Raw genomic sequence first — 17,689 nt, forward strand, 5'->3', positions numbered from 1 at the left:
TCGGGAAACATTCTCTGAGAATATGGGGGTTGTACTATATAATACATTCTGTGCGTGAATTGTATTCTTTTGGGGCTGGGGATTGGGGAAATGGGCACAATTAGACCAAGAAAATTCATATTAATCTATGAAATAATAATAATAATTATTATTATTATTATTATTATTATTATTATTATTATTATTATTATTAATGAAAATGTGAGTTTAACAGGTTTTTTCCCCACAGAGTTCACAAGTCTATGCTCCATGGAAGGCTATATTGTACTCAAGCAAACAGGGTAATCTTTGAGTTCTGTTTTTTCTCTGGTTGTTTTGTGTGCTGTGGCAGTGTGTCTTGACAGAAATAACATAGTCAGTAACACTAGTATATCTGTCACAGGCTGCCGAATGTGTGAAAGTGCTTCTGCATAATAATGTCCCTTACATAGAAGGTGATTTAAAAGGGGAGTTCAAGCTGAACAACAGAAATACACTATACCACTTGCAGTTATTACATATCCTTTCTGAAGAAGAAATAGAACTGTGATATTAAGGCCAGCTTGCTGCCAAGGGTGCAATACCCATCTTCTTTCTCTTATGTTTTTTTTTTTTTGCTGTGTTGGCCTGTACGTATTTCATCAGTTAAACAAAATATAATCTTTCTGTTACTTATGGCCCATTTCAGATTTTAGCCAGTTTAAAAAAAAATTAAGCTGAACAAAACATCTGATAGTAAGGTAAAGGTTTTCCTCTGACATTAAGTCCAGTCATGTCTGACTCTGGGGGTTGGTGCTCATCTCCATTTCTAAGCCAAAGAGCCGGCGTTGTCCGTAGACACCTCCAAGGTCATGTGGCCGGCATGACTGCATAGAGCGCCGTTACCTTCCCGCCGGAGTGGTACCTATTGATCTACTCACATTTGCATGTTAGCTGGAGCTAACAGAGGGCGCTCAAGCCGGTCCCGGGATTTGAACCTGGGACCTTTCGGCCTGCAAGTTCAGTAGCTCAGCGCTTTAACGCACTTCGCCACGGGGCTCCCTAAAACACTTGATAGAAGCTCCCATTTAGATGCCTTGGGTGTCTGCAGGGCTGCTACAGATTTTTTTTCTGAAGCAGAATTCATACAAAGACAATGTTTGTGTCAAACAGAGCTGCCATGTAGATAATCCATATAGCATGTTCCCTTGAAATTTACATCATTTTGGCAGGGTGTTAAACAGCTTTTATTATCAACTGAAGAGCGTAGGATAGTTCATATTTTAACAGGATTCTGGTGGACTTTGTATCAGTGTGTGTGTTTGGTGCCTTCAAGTCAATTGCCGACTTACGGCAACCCCACGAGTTTCAAAGATTTTCCTAGAAATACTGAGAAGTGCTAGTTCCAATCTAACATACAGTACCTGTTATTTTGGCCATTTCCCATCCAAGTACTAACCAGGATTGACCCTGCATAATTTTCATTTTCAGACAGGATCTGGTGCCTTTAGTGCAGTGGTTCTCAACCTGGGGTCCCCAGATGTTTTGGCCTACTACTCCCAGAAATTTCAGCCACTTTACCAGCTGTTAGGATTTCAGGGGGTTGAAGGCCAAAACATCTGGGGACCCACAGGTTGAGAACCACTGCTTCAGGACATATCAACACAGAGAATCCAAAACACGGCTTATGATAGCTGGTGAACTGGCTGGGATTTCTGGGAGTTGTAGGCCAAAAACATCTGGGGACCCCAGGTTGAGAACCACTGCTTATGGTTTTTCCTGAGATATCTGGTTTAACCTCTAGAAAGCAGCACATTGTACAAAATGGTTATTTAGCCTGATCTAGAAGGGCGTTTCTTATGTTCTTATGTAACTTTCTTTTGCTTCAATTTAGCTCGTTGCCTCAAGCCTACATGATAAAGGATTTAAAATAAGTGCATTAGAAGTACTAGCTCAGCAAGCTACTTTCACATTCTTGTTCATCTTCATTGTAGTTCTTTTTATCCATCCAGTATTTCTTCTCCTCCTCTCCATTATCAGTGATAAACTAGTGATTTTTACCAGCTCATTCAAATTAAAATGCAGCGTTAAAAGGTCAGAAGAAAGTAAACAAGTCATAGCTTTTAAAATATGATGAAACATTATCAATTTGGTAGTAGACTACAGTGAAATTATTGGCAGTGACATCTAAGAAAATATGCTGGCTGAGATTCAAAATGTGCATCCAAAGCTTTCTGTTTACCCAGTGGGGCTTTTATTTTTGCTCATCTTTCTGGTCAAAATAATTTGTCATAACATTCCATGTTCTCCCCAAAATTTCAATAGTGGGCTGACACAGGGCCTGCGGGGCACACTTTTTGACAGTATTTGTAAGGAATTATACCAGTACAATTTCAGCATCTTGGATATGGGCTCAGTGTGATTTTCTTTTCATTCCCCCCCCCCCCCCCCCCGTGAGATATTTTAGATTCTATGCTTTATGCCTTATTATATAGTTGTCCCTCCCCATTTGTGGTTTTGACTTTTGCAGATTTGATCATTCATGGATTTGATTCTCTTTAGGAATCTCAAGGTCTTCTATTGTATTTCAATGGTCAACTTCATCCAGTATCCCTCCTATGTCCCTTTTTCATCACTGGTGTATGTTGTGGGCAATTGCTTCCAAACCAAAAAGCATATATTTTGGCATAATTGTGTGCATGTCTACTCAGAAAGAAGCCCTGAAGGATTCAAAGGGCTTCATCCAAGGTAGATTGCAGCCAAAATATCATCTTAATTTACAATTAGATAAGATGACTTTTCACACATTTCAGATCTATAATATTAACAAACTCAATCAGCGGTGTAATTAATTAGTCTAAGGTGGAAAGAGGAAAGAAAACCAGCGTTAGGAGAGACATAATGTAAGGAAATATAGATAAATACACTTAGCTGTTGGCCCCCTCTACACTGCATTATAAAATCCAGATTATCTGCTTTGAACTAGATTATAAAGCAGTGTAGAGTCATATAATCCAGTACAAAACAGTTACTCTGGATTTTATATGGCAGTGTAGAGGGGGCCTGTGATTACCTTACAAAGTTTAAGGATTTGAAAGATAGTTCTGTGGCCTGTACATATTCAGAAAATTTCACACATAGGCAACAGTAAGAGTGAACAGTATTATGAACTAGGAACTGAAGTGTTGGAGTAGAAGCTATTACATGTAAGTATGGTAGTTGTGTCTTTTTTGGGAAGAAGCAGATCTAGCAACACTTAAGTAACAACAACAACAGCAACAACTTTATATTTGTATCCCACTATCATCTCACTGAAGGGACTCGTGGCGGCTTACAATGGGACCAAGTACAACAAACTGAGTCAACCAAATAAAACACATTTAAAAATGTCAATAAACATATAACAAGCCAATCAAGCAACCAAAAATGGTAAAATATAATAAAATAAAAAATATTAAATAAAAAAGTCATCTTGTATCTAATATTGTATAAATTGAAACCTTAACTGAAATACTTGGGATCAGATTTTTTTTGGACTTTTTTGGATTTTGGAATACCTGCACAGTGATACCTTGACTTAAGAGTTTAATTCATTCTGTGACTGAGCTCTTAACTCAAATGCGCCTATCTCAAAGTGATTTTGCCCACTGAAATGCTATTAATATGTTCTGCCTCCCCTCCCAGCCCCCATTTTGTTACATGTTTTTAAATAAGAAAATCTACTTTATAAATAATAATGTATAAATGCATATTCATGTGGAACAATAAAAAAAGAAAAATCAACTTTAAAATGGTAGAAGCATGAAGTTGTGGCAAAGAAGCCCAAAGCGAAGAGGCAGAAGCATCATTTTCTTCATACTGGACTCATTCCAGCCTCCCTCCCTCTCTTGCTCCCTCTCCCTCTCTCTCTTCATGAAGCTAAACATACCAGGAATAAAAACTACGCAAAATCAACTAACGAGAAGCGGACAAGAGCAAAATAGTTAGCAACCTCCCAAAGTGGACAAGAACACGAGGTACAGAGGCTGCTTCTTTGAAACCCTAAAGCCCTGCACTCTGACACTAGTAATCCCTTGTACGCTTGCACTAGTGCTTCCTCTCGCACTAGCTCTTAACCCAAAATGCTGCTCTTATGTCAAAGCAAAACACTGGGTCAAGTGATAGCACTTAACTCAAAAATGTTCTTAAATTGAGGTTCCACTGTATTTGCATATAAGTACATGAAGACATATCATGCAGGCCCCTTCTATACTGCCATATAATGCTGTTTGAACTTCATAAACACCTAAACTTAAATACAAAATTAATGTGTGTCTCACTTTATGCATGTTATGTTAGGCTGTGTGTTAATATATGTTAGCCTGTGTCACTTTATAGACACGGCCTAACGGTTATATAACAGTACTTTAAACAATTTTGTGCATGAAATAAAGTTTGTGTACATGGAACGACCAGAAAAGAATTGTGGACAATCTGGAATATTTTGGATTGTTGGAATTATGGATAAGGGATGCTCAACATGTAATATGCTCTACATGAAGCTTCTCTTTAAGGGTGTTTAGAAGTGATACCACAAAATGTTAGTTGCCAGCAAGTTTACTCCCTAATGCAGCAGGTTATGGCAGTGATACAGTATCAAACTTAAAACAGATCAATTGGTGTGATAGTATCACTTTAGTGTTGCCATAAGTCAGGAACAATCTGAAGGGACCCAGTAAAGCTTAATTGGCTCCCTTGCTATAGGCTTTTAGACCATAGGCAGCAGAGGAAGTAGCTGTACTTCCATGATTAATGCTGCTCCTCGATTTTGAAGGGTTGTTTTTTTGGGATAATGTTTATACAGTAGAGTATCACTTATCCAACATAAATGGGCCAGCAGAATGTTGGATAATGAGGGATTAAGAAAAAGCCTATTAAACATCAAATTACGTTTCGATTTTACAAATTAAGCACCAAAACATCATGTTTTACAACAAATCAACAGAAAAACCACTTCAATACACAGTAACGTAATGTAGCAATTACTGTATTTACAAATTTAGCACCAAAACATCCCAATGTATTGAAAAAATTGACTACAAATAAAGATAGAATTGCATACAATGAACTTGGAGTAACAACACTATCAAAAGTTAAATCCATAAAAAGTTCAGTGCTGTGAAGATTTTTAAAAATCTGTGATCCTTGCTTGCCTAGAGAAACAGCTGTGGATCCGGGCGGGAGGCAGACTGCGTTGGATAATACAGAATGTTGGATCAGCGAAGGTTGGATAAGCGAGACTCTAGTATGAAACAAAATGGTCAACAAATGGAAGATTTCAGGACTTTTGATATGAATTTGCAATTGGTCATTCTTAGGTTTTAATACATACCTCCCAACATGGCACAAAAGGTGAAGGATTAATCCTCTCCTGTGACAGATGATAAATGCATTTGTGGAACATTGATAAATGGGGTCTCGGGATCTGGAGGTGGGAGGCTGTATAGCAGTGTAAAACAAGGGACCAAAAATTTTACTGGCCTACAACCTTTTGTTTCCATGCCACAGTTTAGAATAGTGATGGCGGTCTTAAATGGGCAAAACACTTTTCATTTTCTACATTTAAAACAGACAGGCACTTAAACTGAAGTAAGAAAGTGGGATTAAAAATCCCGGTACAGTAGAGTCTCACTTATCCAACATAAACGGGCCGGCAGAATGTTGGATAAACGAATATGTTGGATAATAAGGAGGGATGAAGGAAAAGCCTATTAAACATCAAATTAGGTTATGATTTTACAAATTAAGCACCCAAACATCATGTTATACAACAAATTTGACAGAAAAAGTAGTTCAATACGCAATAATGCCATGTAGTAATTACTGTATTTACAAATTTGGCACCAAAATATCACAATGTATTGAAAACATTGACTACAAAAATGCGTTGGATAATCCAGAACGTTGGATAAGCGAATGTTGGATAATGTTGTATTTACTTTATTTACTTACTTAGGTGATCCTTTGTTGTCCAAGTATGATGGCCTTCCTAGAGTAGTGTCTTGGTGTTGGATATGTAGGTGACTGTAGAGCGCTATTTTTGACCCGCTTGTTCTTCCACAGTGAGGACATCGGTTTCCATGTAGATGGTGGTCCTGGTCAGGGTTGGCTTAACACATCTTCCTCTTGGCATGTTTCTCCCTTTTGCCCTCCATTCATGCCTCTTCAAATTCTACAGCGTTGCTGGTCACAACTGACCTCCAGTTAGAGTGCTCAAGGGCCAGGGTTTCCCAGGTCTCAGTGTCTATGTCATAGTTTTTAAGCTTAGCTTAAAAATCACGGTACCTTAAGGAGAGTCCTCACATGGAACCATTAGTCCCGAGAAATTGTCCCATGACGTGCAGAAAAATTTGGACAATGCAGATTGAAGGGAACCACAAAAGGTATGGGATATCGGACAGAAGTTTTCTTTTCTTTTCTTTTTTCTTATTGACTCTCCAAGATGCACTGCACCTCGTAAGCGCTGATTTCCTGTCATCGTCTTTCCTCACCCTACTGGTGCCTTTAAGTTTGCCCTCCTGAACCCTGTTTCCCATGCTAGTACCTCCTGTGTAAATTCAAACTCTGTTCGATTTCAGAACTGTGAGGACAAAGAAATGGTTGGAGAGAGTTCTCATGGGAATTGCTTTCCTCTCATGCTTCCATTTGGTTCCATCTGTTTACATCCCTCATCAGCTGTTTCAGGATTATAAAATGAGGATAAGCACTGGAGTGTATATTAGCGTATCGCAAGGAACTCTCATGGTTTTTTTTAAATTCAGGGATATACAGTGCTCCATTGCAGTGCTTTCTTTTGCCTGATTGAGGATTTCAAGCAAATACTTTTTATCACGTATTTTTCATGCCATTCCGTGATCCAGCATGCATTTTCAGTGTGTGCCATCTAGCCACCCCTTCTCCCTTTTATCCCACTTTCTTCTGGGATTTAAGGCCTGTGTAGAAGTTTTATTCTGTAACAATTAGGAGAGGGTACTATGTTACAGTTGGAATACATTGTACCCATGTTTTTCAGATGAATGTTAATCAATACTTACTACAGTAGAGTCTCGCTTTTCCAACCTTCGCTCATCCAACGTTCTGTATTATCAAATGCAGTCTGCCTGCCACCCGGATCTACAACTGTTCCTCTAGGCAGCAATTCTCTCTTTATTTGTAATCAATTTGTTAGTAGCCAATGTTTTCAATATATTGCAATGTTTTGGTGCTAAATTTGTAAATACAGTAACTACTACATAACATTACCGTGTATGGAACTGCTTTTTCTGTCAATTTATTGTAAAACATAATGTTTTGGTGTTTAATTTGTGAACTCATGATGTAATTTGATGTTTAGTAGGCATTTTTCTTAATCCCTCCTTATTATCTGACATTTTCACTTATCCAACGTTCTGATGGCCCATTTATGTTGGTTAAGCGAGACTTTACTGTATTACACAATAGCACCAATGTTTTGATAGACACAAAATGCAGCAGCATCTTTTAATTGAAATTCTGAAATCTGAAATACGTCAGAATCTGAAACTTTTCCATAAGGTAGCTGAGACAGTGACACTTGCTCAGGGAAGGGTTAAAACCCATGTACTGTTTGTTTTCCTGTCTGTTCAGAGGATTTCACCCCATTTTCTTTCCCTGTGATAATTAGCTTTGAAACATTTGGCTTATGGAAACAAGGATTGGTGATAAAGCTTCAGTGGAGGCACTTTTTCCCCATGATAATAACTCTTTCAGGAGTGAATTTCCTTTCCAAGGGGTAGATTTTTCTCACTTCTTGTTGTCTCACCACCTGTTTGTAACTATGAGTCATTTGTAAGTTGGATATTTGTAACTCAAGGACTGCCTGTATATACATCTGGTATATGGAAATACAGATATTCCAAAATCTGAAAAATTTCAAAACACTTTTGGAACAATGTTTTTCAGGCTCGATCTACACTGCCATATAATGCAGATTATCAAAGCAGATAATCTACATTATTTGAACTGGATTCTCTGAGTCTACACTGCCATATAATCCAGTTCAAAGTAGATATTTTGGATTTTATATGGCAGTGTAGATTAGGTCTCAGATAAAAGATATCTGACCTCTATTCTTTCAGTCCAAGGATTGGGGAGAGCTCCCGCTGGTAGCCCCAGCTTCTGCCAACCTAGCAATTCAAAAACATGCAAATGTGAGTAGCTCAATAGATACCGCCCTGGCAGGAAGGTACCGGTGCTCCATGCAGTCATTCCGGCCACATGATCTTGGAGGTGTCTATGGACAACGCTGGCTCTTCAGCTTAGAAATGGAGATGAGCACCAACCCCTAGAGTCGGACACGACTAAACTTAATGTCAGGGGAAAACCTTTTACCTATCTTTTCAGTGCTCAAAAATGAAAATAAAAAGGATATCTATACAATAGAGGTGGGGTTTTGTCTTGATGGAAGATGCCTAAATGTAGCAGAAACAATGAACAACCCCCATGCTTTCATTTCAAGAGATGCGTGAGCAAGACCTTTTGCATTTTGGTCATTTATCTGATTTCATGATCATATGAAAAGAATTATCTTCTACAGTTGCTTCAGAAAACACAACATGTTCTCTACATGTTTTATTTTGAATTATTGTTTTAATGAAAGTCCATTTCCTAAAAATTGTACATTGGAGGAAAACCAACCAATTATCCTACCTCTTTTTGAGAAGCGTATTGGATACTTGCCCTCCTCTTTACTCACGGCTCTATATTTGGCTCCATTGATTATTCTTCCATGAAAAATTTAAGGAACAATGTTCAAAGAAAACAGTGTTTCCACAAATCAGCCCGCTTTCATATAAATATCAACTCTGACCTCTAAATATTTTATCAGACATATATAATTTATTATAGCGAATGTAGCTTTTAAGTTTCACGGACAATGTCTGAATTGATTTGACTCTAGGTGCCTCATACATAAAAAATCTCTGAAATAGAAAAGAGCATGTCAGGAACTGGCAATTTTAAAGAGATGTCCAGTTATACGCTGCATTTCTTTCTGATAGCACAATATATGAATTAAATAATATTCAGATCCAGTAAATGCCACTTTGTGTACATATTCCACGGTATGAATACATTACCAATTCCTAATGCAAAATGTGTTTGGGAATATTTTTGATACCTTTCTTTTCATACATGGGTTATACTCGCTCTAGCTCTTCTGAACTTGCTTTGAAAGTCAAACATACATACACCCGGCAGGTTATTTGAAAAGGGCCTTGTTTGTGTTTGGATGTTAGGTTATATCAATTTTGTCATATGTTACACTATTTCTTAGGGAAAAAAAACTCAGGATGTGGGTGCACTACAATTCCCCCCAAAATTGGGCCAACCCTCTCAAAACTCCCCCAGTATTCACAGTTGGCCATGTTGGGTCTGTGTACCAAATTTGGTCCAGATCCATCATCTACTGGGTTCAGTGTTCTCTGGCTAAGGGTGAACTACAACTCCCAGATTCCCAGGGCAATCTTCCTGAAACACCTGCCAGGATTCACAGTTGGCCATATTGAGTCTGTGTGGCAAGTTTTGGTCGAGATCTGTCATCTGCTGGATTCAGTATTCCCTGAATATGGGTGAACTATAACTCTCTGGTGCCAAGGCCAATCACCCACAAAGCCTGGCAGTATTCAAAGTTGGGCATGTTGGGTCTGTGTGCCAAGTTTGGTCCAGATTTGTCATTGGTGGGGTTCAGAGGGCTCATGGAATATAGGTGAACTATAACTCCCAGAGATAAAGATCAATCATCTCCAAAGTCCACCAGTATTCCCAGTTGGCCATGTTGATGGGTTCAGTGTTCTCTGAATACGAGTGAACTATAACTCCTGGATATCAAGGTCAATCACCTCCAATACCTGTCAGTATGCAAATTTGGCCATATTGGGTCTGTGTGCCAAGTTAGTTTCAGGCCCTGCTATGTAACATTATTAAACCAGAGGTTTTTTTATCGTGTCAGAAGCAGATTGAGAACATACTACAAGTCGCTTCTGGTGCGAGAGAATTGGCTGTCTACAAAGACATTGCCCAGGGGACAGCCGGATGTATTACCATTCTGCTGGGAGGCTTCTCTCATGTCCCCCAAACCAGAGGTGCCAGCTTTGGAAAGCATTTATCTGAAAAGGAAGAGCTATTCTTCAGTGACAGCATGGCATATATACTTTAATCCAAACCAGAGGTGCCAGATTAAAGTATATATGCCATGTAATCATCGAAGAATAGCTCTTTTCTGAGAACTCCTTTCAAAGAATCATATTGCACACTGGTGTGCCTAAGGTTGCATCTACTCTGTAGAAGTGATGCAGCTTGACCACTTTAACTAGTATAGCTCAATTCTGTGGAATCATGGGAATTGTCATTTTACAAGATCTTTAGCCTTGTCTACCAAAGAGTGCTAGTACCTCACCAAACTGCAAATTCCCACAAATCTGGTGTCCTGTCTGAACAGTAAATCAGGCTGAATTGGACTCAATCTAGGTGTCCAGGCTGCTCCCAAAGATTCCAGAAAACTTCTGGCTTTGATCCCATCTACACTGCCATATAATGCAATTTCAGAATATAGATAAACTGCATTGAACTGGATTATATGACAGTGTAGTGGGTTAAAATGCTAGCTGAAGGAAATCTGCTGACTGGAGGGTTGGCAGTTCGCAGCCTCTTGCTGGGGTGAGCTCCTGCTGCCAACCTAGTAGTTTGAAAGCATGCAAATCGGGTATATCAATAGGTATTGCCTCAGCGGGAAGGTAAAAGGAGCACCTCATGCAGACATGCTGGCAACTGATTGGAGATGTCTACGGACAACAGGCTCCTCGGCATGGAAAAATGGAATAAGAGCACCTCCCCATCGCCAGAGTTGAGCATCACCTCCAGACGCCGGAGAGGAGAAAGGGGAAGGCTTTTATCTTTGTCTGTGTATTGTATACTGTTGTGTTCACTGTGTAAAAAGGTATTGAATGTTTGCCTAATATGTGTACATTAATCTGCTCTAAGTCCCTCCTGGGAGATAAAGTGGAATATAAATAAACTGTGTGTGTGTATGTGTGTGTGTATGTAAAGGTAAGGGTTTTCCCCTGACATTAAGTCTAGTCATGTCTGACTCTGGGTTTGGTGCTCATCTCCATTGCTAAGCCAAAGAGCCAGTGTTGTCTGTAGACGACTCCAAGGTCATGTAGCCAACATGACTGCATGGAGCGCTGTTACCTTCCCGTCGCAGTGGTACCCACTGATCTACTCACGTCTGCATATTTTCGAATTGTTAGGTTGGCAGAAGCTGGGGCTAACAGTGGGAGCTCACCTTGTTCCCTGGATTCGAACCGCTGACCTTTCTGTCAGCAAGTTCAGCAACTCAGTCATTTCATCTGCTGCGCTACCGGGGGCTCCACTGGAGGTTGTTGAGTGCCTTTAAGTAATTTCTGGTAAAAGGTAACCTTAAAATAAATCTATTGCAGAGTTTTCCTGGCAATATTTGTTCAAAGTGGGTTTCTGTGGATGAGCATGGATTAAAACACTTGTCTTCAGAATTGCTGTCCAACATTCAAGCCACTGCCTCCACGTTGCAACATTTCTTCAAGATGGGGCTAACAATGGGAGCTCACCTCGCTCCCTAGATTCAAACTGCTGCTTTTTCGATCAGCAAGTCCAGCAGCTCAGTGGTTTAACCCATTGTGCCACAAGGGGCTCCGGTTCAGTGCAGTTCAATCTGCATTATATGAGTCTATAGTTCCACCTACACTGCCATATAATCCAGTTCCTGAATGCAGATTATCTGATTTAAACTGGATTATATGGCAGTGTAGATGGGGCCTTAGTCTGAAGCAAGGATGGGGCCTTAGTCTGAAGCAAGGAAAAGCTGGTTTAAAACTAAAAACCCCAGGATATTCAGTGGAATTAGCTGTCCCTCGTGAAGACAGCCAACCCTCCCTTTGCGGGGTTTTTTGCCTTCTATAGACAAGCCCGCATTTAAACCAGTGGAATTTTATCCAGATAAAGTACTTTGGCCACATAATGAGAAGACAGGAAAGCTTGGAGAAGAGAATGATTCTGGGAAAAATGGAAGGAAAAAGGAAGAGGGGTCGACCAAGGGCAAGATGTTATCCTTGAAGTGACTGGCTTGACCTTGAAGGAGCTGGGGGTGGCCACGGCCGACCTGGAGCTCTGGCATGGGCTGGTCCATGAGGTCATGAAGAGTCGGAAGCGACTGAACAAATAAACAGCAAAGTAGAAACAGCAGAAGGCTTCTTGTCTGCCCTTGAATTTAGTCAAAAAACGTTACTGCACATATTAAAACCGCAAACAGCATGGCCACAAGAACAATAAAACACTAGTGATTGTGTGATCTTGCCCATCTATTGAGAATGACTGCATACCACCCCCTTGCTTCCATCTGCAGTACACTTGTTGGAGGCATGTTTCCAGGTATTGTGTTGCTGTGAATCTTTTTGACTGTATGGCCATGTTCCAGAAGCTTTCTCTCCTAACATTTCTCCCACATCTGTAGCAGGCATCCTCAGAGGTTTCCAGGTATTCTTCTTGTCAAGGGGAGGAGGTGGGATGGCTTTTCCCTCAATATTCTCCTTAAAGAGCATCAAGCATGCTTGGAGCTCAATAAATATTGAACAGTAGCTGAACAAACACCAGTCTCTCTTGCTGATGCTCTTTTGATGATTTCTTTTAAAAAAAAATAAAAAATAAATATCCAGCAAGCTTTTAAAGTGACCTGAGACTTGATGATGTCTAGCTGCCTGCTCTTAGATCCCTTCCCAGTCTATTTCGTAATATTGCAACATTCTGTATTTGTTGTATTCCATGCAGGGATCTTTGCTGCCTTGAGTAATTATTCTTGGAATGGAAGGCAACGATGTATGTCTCCAAAGCAAAAGACAAAGCTCTTTAAAAATCTTCTTTAGAGTTTAAAGGACAACTGGATTTTTTCTCATGCAACAGAATAAACATTTTACAATTAATTCAAAATACTTGTTCTTCTGGGTCTTTAGCTAAGTTCTTCCACAGTTGGGAAAGTAGTATAACAGACCCAAAAGCTGACTTGATAATTTAACCATCTGAAGACACACATTCCTCTCAATGTATATATTTTATTTATAGGTGTTTTTTGTGTTTTGGAGGGTTTCTTTTTACCAGAGGTATCAGGATCAACCTTACATGATCTGCTCTTTCCGGTAATGAAGCAGGGGCTTAACATACAACCTAGTGACAAAAAGTCAAGTCAGGACCCCCAACTTCTCAAAATCTTTAACTCTTCTTGCTTCCTAACCAGCAGCAAATGGGCACAAAACCCCATAATGGATCAGCTTTTAAAGGTAATTGTTCCTAATTGCTTGACAGGATATTGCAAATAGCAGTGACTATCATTCAAAAACAGTATTGTCATTCAAGGGTCCTTGCTGCTTTCTAGGAATTGGTTCTAGATGACAGCGGAAGCTTTAGTAGTATCCTATTCTAGGAACTGTGCTCAGATATATATATTTCTCCCAATGGTTTATTGTTGTTTCAGGTGGAATTAAGATGGTGATTTTATTTGCAAATCCTTCCAACCTTTTTGTGAAAAATAATTATGAATATATGTGTTAACATTGGTGGCATTGTGTTCTATGCATAGGCCATCTGCTAGAAAGAAATTCTGTTCTTTTTTCGTTTTTATTAACATTTAATTTTAACTGCATACAAGGTATCGATAAAATAGAAATTGTCAAATTTGCTTAGTCTTTCCCCTAACCTATCCCACATCCTAAACTCTAGTGCTGAGTCACCCAAAACAATAACTGTTGGGATTCAAGCCCACACTGCCCAAGTCTGTAGTCCTCAATGAGGAGTAGTTAGTTAGCGTAGAATAGGCTGAGGGAAATCCCTTCTCCCCCTGACTCCTGAATGACAGTTGAATGTATCTATTTCTTCTCTCTCTTCTGTTTCTGCTCTCTTTTTGATTGGTCGTGTAGAATGGATATTTTGCAGGTGCATACCTTTTATCTTTGACTTCTGCTTTTACATAGTATGTGCTGTGTGTATTGAGATCGCTCTTTGCTTGTGTGTTAGGACTGATGTGTGCTTGGAGTCCCCCCCTCTCTTTTGAACCCTAGAAGAGATGGGAGTGTTAGAGTAGGTCAGACCCAGTTCTTTACTATTAAGAAATGTAGTTACTTTTTTTGTAAATAAACTTTTGTGATTTTAAAGACAGAACTCTGCAAGTTTGTCTCCTAAGCTCTAAATTCTTTACAGCCACATGGCACTTCATGCACTGCTTGCTGTGAGCTGAATGCTCAACTATAAGTATCATGTTTTTACATATTTTGGGTGCTCTGCTGTTTTTGGTTAGTTTTCCCTAACTGAAATTCCAAACAATAGAAACAGCCATTATTATTATTATTATTATTATTATTATTATTATTATTATTATTATTATTATTATTATAAGGTAAAGGCTTTCCCTTGACATTAAATCTATTCGTGTCCGACTGTGGGGGTTGGTGCTCATCTCCATTTCTAAACCGAAGAGCTGGTGTTGTCCGTAGACACCTCCAAGATCATGTGGCCAGCATGACTGCATGGAGCGCTGCTGCCTTCCCGTCGGAGTGGTAACTATTGATCTACTCACATTTGCATGTTTTCGAACTGCTAGGTTGGCAGAAGCTGGGGCTAATAGCGGGAGCTCACCCCACTTCCTGGATTTGAACCACCAACCTTTCAATCAGCAAGTTCTGCAGCTCAGCGGTTTAACCCACTGTGCCACCAGCGGCTTATATGTATAGTTGTATGTTAATGTGACTTGCATTCTCTTTGCAGTGAGAATCTACTTTGCACTCAATCAATATTGAAGAGTAGTAGTAATTGACTCCAACAGCTGTTGCCCATAATTTGTGATATTTTACTAATTGTTATCAGCCTTAATCTTTTCTGAAGTGGGAGTGAAAATATGTAAATATGTCTGGGTTGCTGTGAGTTTTCTGACCTGTATGGCCATCTTCCAGAAGCATTATCTCCTTATGTTTCACCTACATCTATGGCAAATAGATAGAATGCTTCTGGAACATGGTGATACAGCCCGGAAAACTCAAAGCAACCCAGTGATTCTGGCCATGAAAGTCTTCGACAACACTGAATATGTCTTCTAAGTTATACATTGAATAATTTGAAATAAGGGTAGAATGTAGACCATGTCTACTTCTTTTGGCCTTCACATTATTTCATGATGTAATGCTTTTCTCATAGATATTTTTTGCATTTGGTTTTGCTGTTTGTTTTTGTGATGGAAAGGAGAAAGCCTTGACAACATGCAGTCTAATTCAAGCCAGTCGCATAAATCTAAGTATTGTAATCACTTTTTAATAAATTTATAATTGGTTCACAACATCTTTAGATGTATATTGTGATGCTATATATAAAGAGGACAGTGTAACACATATAGCACACTTGAATATGATTACCAATTTTTGAAAGTCCCGTTATTTGAAATGCTTCCCTTTCCCCTATTGGCACTTGTGTTATTTAGTTTTCTGACTGGACAAATAATCTGATTGTGTTTGACTGAAAAGCATGTCACCTGAAAATCTGAACAGCCGGACGTCCTCTCTCAGATTGTGTAATTCGTTCAAGATAATCCTTTACAGACAGCACAGTGTCCACAATGTCAATATTTATTCCAATTGCTGTGTGGTAGATTAAAATGAAGTAGGGAATGCAAAGCAGGCCTAACCCTAAAACCAACTGAGATTTTTTTTTTAGTAAATACTAGTACTCATCAAGCTTATTTTTAACCAAGTGTTCTTCTTCATGGTCTCTGTGACTCACAGAAATGGGTCACTTGTCCCTGCACAGTGCATCACATGAACTTTCTAGAGGTACTCTGTATTACATAAGCATTGGGGCAGTAGCCCTAGCTACTCCTTGTATGTTGCATCAGCTTACAAATCATCATCATCATCATCATCAAGAATTGCTAGAGTGTCTGTCTGACATTTTGACTCAAATTTGATTTGATTTGTCATGTTCTTCTTTGCTTTGGCTTGCTTTCTACTTCTGTATTTCTGGTTTGATTCAGGACTTCATCAGACATTGTGTCCACTCCATTTCTCTACTCTTAAAACAGACCCATGGAGTTGATCAGATGATGCAAGAGCATTCTGTAGGTTCCCTGTGTTTCTTCATTTTTGAAGTGTGTAGAAACAGCTCTTTGGCTTAGAAATGGAGATGAGCACCAACCCCCAGAGTCAGACATGACTGGACTTAACGTCAGGGGAAACCTTTACCTTTTACCTATAGAAATGGGAGGTTTGAAAATTGGCCAGAAATCATCTCCAGTGGTCTCTTGCACGTAGAAATGGCAAAAAGCGGGTAATATAATGTGGAATGGAAGTGTTGTATTTCTCTGTCTTCTTTCCTTTTTGTGAAACAGGAGGAGGCCATCTAGTACGATGGGGGTTAATAAATTAACCAGTTACTTTACAGACAGAACACCACAGAACACAACACAAAGAAGACGATTATGAACTCTTTCCCCAAACTCCCTTGTGGGATGAGGACATGTCTTGATTTATGAGTTTGTATTATCTGATTGTTGGTCTGGCCTCTTCGGGCTGTTCCTTTCCAAGGGAACTGTTTTATGGCTTCCTTGGGTTCTTTTAAGAGGTGTACTAACTGTGGAGGAAATATGGCTAAAGAAAAGACAGGCACACCTTTCTTTGGGAGAAGACCACAAAATCAGATCGTGATCATATTGTCACCCCAGGCCAGATAGAGACATGATTTGTGCCTTAAGCTGTGTTACATTGAACAAGCCTTGTTGGCTGCTACTCAAAATCAACTATTTTTCTTGTTGACGTTACACTTCATGCTCAAATTTGTTACCAACAGCTTCAGGCCTTTCCATGAGGATTGCCCTCAAATGTTGTCTTATGGAAACCCTTTCACATAAAAGGGGATTGGACTGTTCCACTCTGATTTAGTGGTTCAGGACAGAGTACCTTCTTCTACATTACATATTTCTTTAACTCTCAAAACTGCTCTAGCTAGATCCTGATAGTGTAATCTAAAATTGACTCTTATCTCAGGATCCTCAAAGGCTTCCTCATAAGCACCATAAGAAAAAGAAAAGGTCTTAAGATATGGAGAAGGAAGTCCAATAGCAAGCTTCTCAGCACTCCAAAGTGGTTCCTAAGACTCCTGACTGTGCTTCCTCTCCAGTTCATCACAATAATAGTTCATGTTCCTCAATTTTGATGGGCTCTAGGCATTCATCCACTGGACAGGGCTCAGGATTGACAACCACGATCCCAGAAGTATCTACTTCATCTGTGATTGCTGTTGCCTTAGGTCAGTGGTTCTCAACCTGGGGTTCCCAGATGTTTTTGGCCTTTAGCTCCCAGAAATCATAACAGCTGGTAAACTGGCTGGGAGTTGTAAACCAAAACATCTGGGGACCCCCAGGTTGAGAACCACTGGCTTAGATTATGAAGTTCTCCCCAAAAAACCCCTGCGAGTCCTCCTTTGGTGAAACGAATAAAGTCTAATCTGTAATGACTGATCTTCCAGAGGATACATCATCTTGTGTTGTCCAGCCTTCAGTACTGGCTCCTGAATTCCTAAAGATCTCACCATCATCATTCGCTGCTCCGCCCTTCATCTGACTCCAGTTCTAGTTCATTTTCTTTGTCTCATTGTTGGTGCCTTCATG

General features: G+C 39.6%; 1 protein-coding gene and 1 long non-coding RNA gene across 6 annotated transcripts in view; one reads left to right on the forward strand and one right to left on the reverse strand.

The window, feature by feature from the left end:
- LOC103280023 (uncharacterized) overlaps positions 1-17,689 on the reverse strand; it is a 1,071,411-nt gene that overhangs the window by 263,008 nt on the left and 790,714 nt on the right. The gene's annotated exons all lie outside the window — the stretch shown is intronic.
- Positions 1-17,689, forward strand: part of fam171b (family with sequence similarity 171 member B) — a 54,603-nt gene that overhangs the window by 7,087 nt on the left and 29,827 nt on the right. The window contains exon 1 of one of the 3 annotated variants that reach the window (XM_016998222.2): positions 13,283-13,322. The exons of 1 other annotated variant lie outside the window; for it this stretch is intronic. In XM_016998222.2, the coding sequence (XP_016853711.1) occupies positions 13,286-13,322 (37 nt within the window). In that variant the 5' untranslated portion in view covers positions 13,283-13,285. Of the gene's footprint in view, positions 1-13,282; positions 13,323-14,456; positions 14,595-17,689 lie in introns of those variants that run through there. One more of the 3 variants, XM_062963444.1, reaches the window with a different exon arrangement.

This window comes from Anolis carolinensis, chromosome 1 (genome assembly GCF_035594765.1).
Source record: "Anolis carolinensis isolate JA03-04 chromosome 1, rAnoCar3.1.pri, whole genome shotgun sequence".
In the NCBI taxonomy this organism is placed as follows: Eukaryota; Metazoa; Chordata; class Lepidosauria; order Squamata; family Dactyloidae; genus Anolis; species Anolis carolinensis.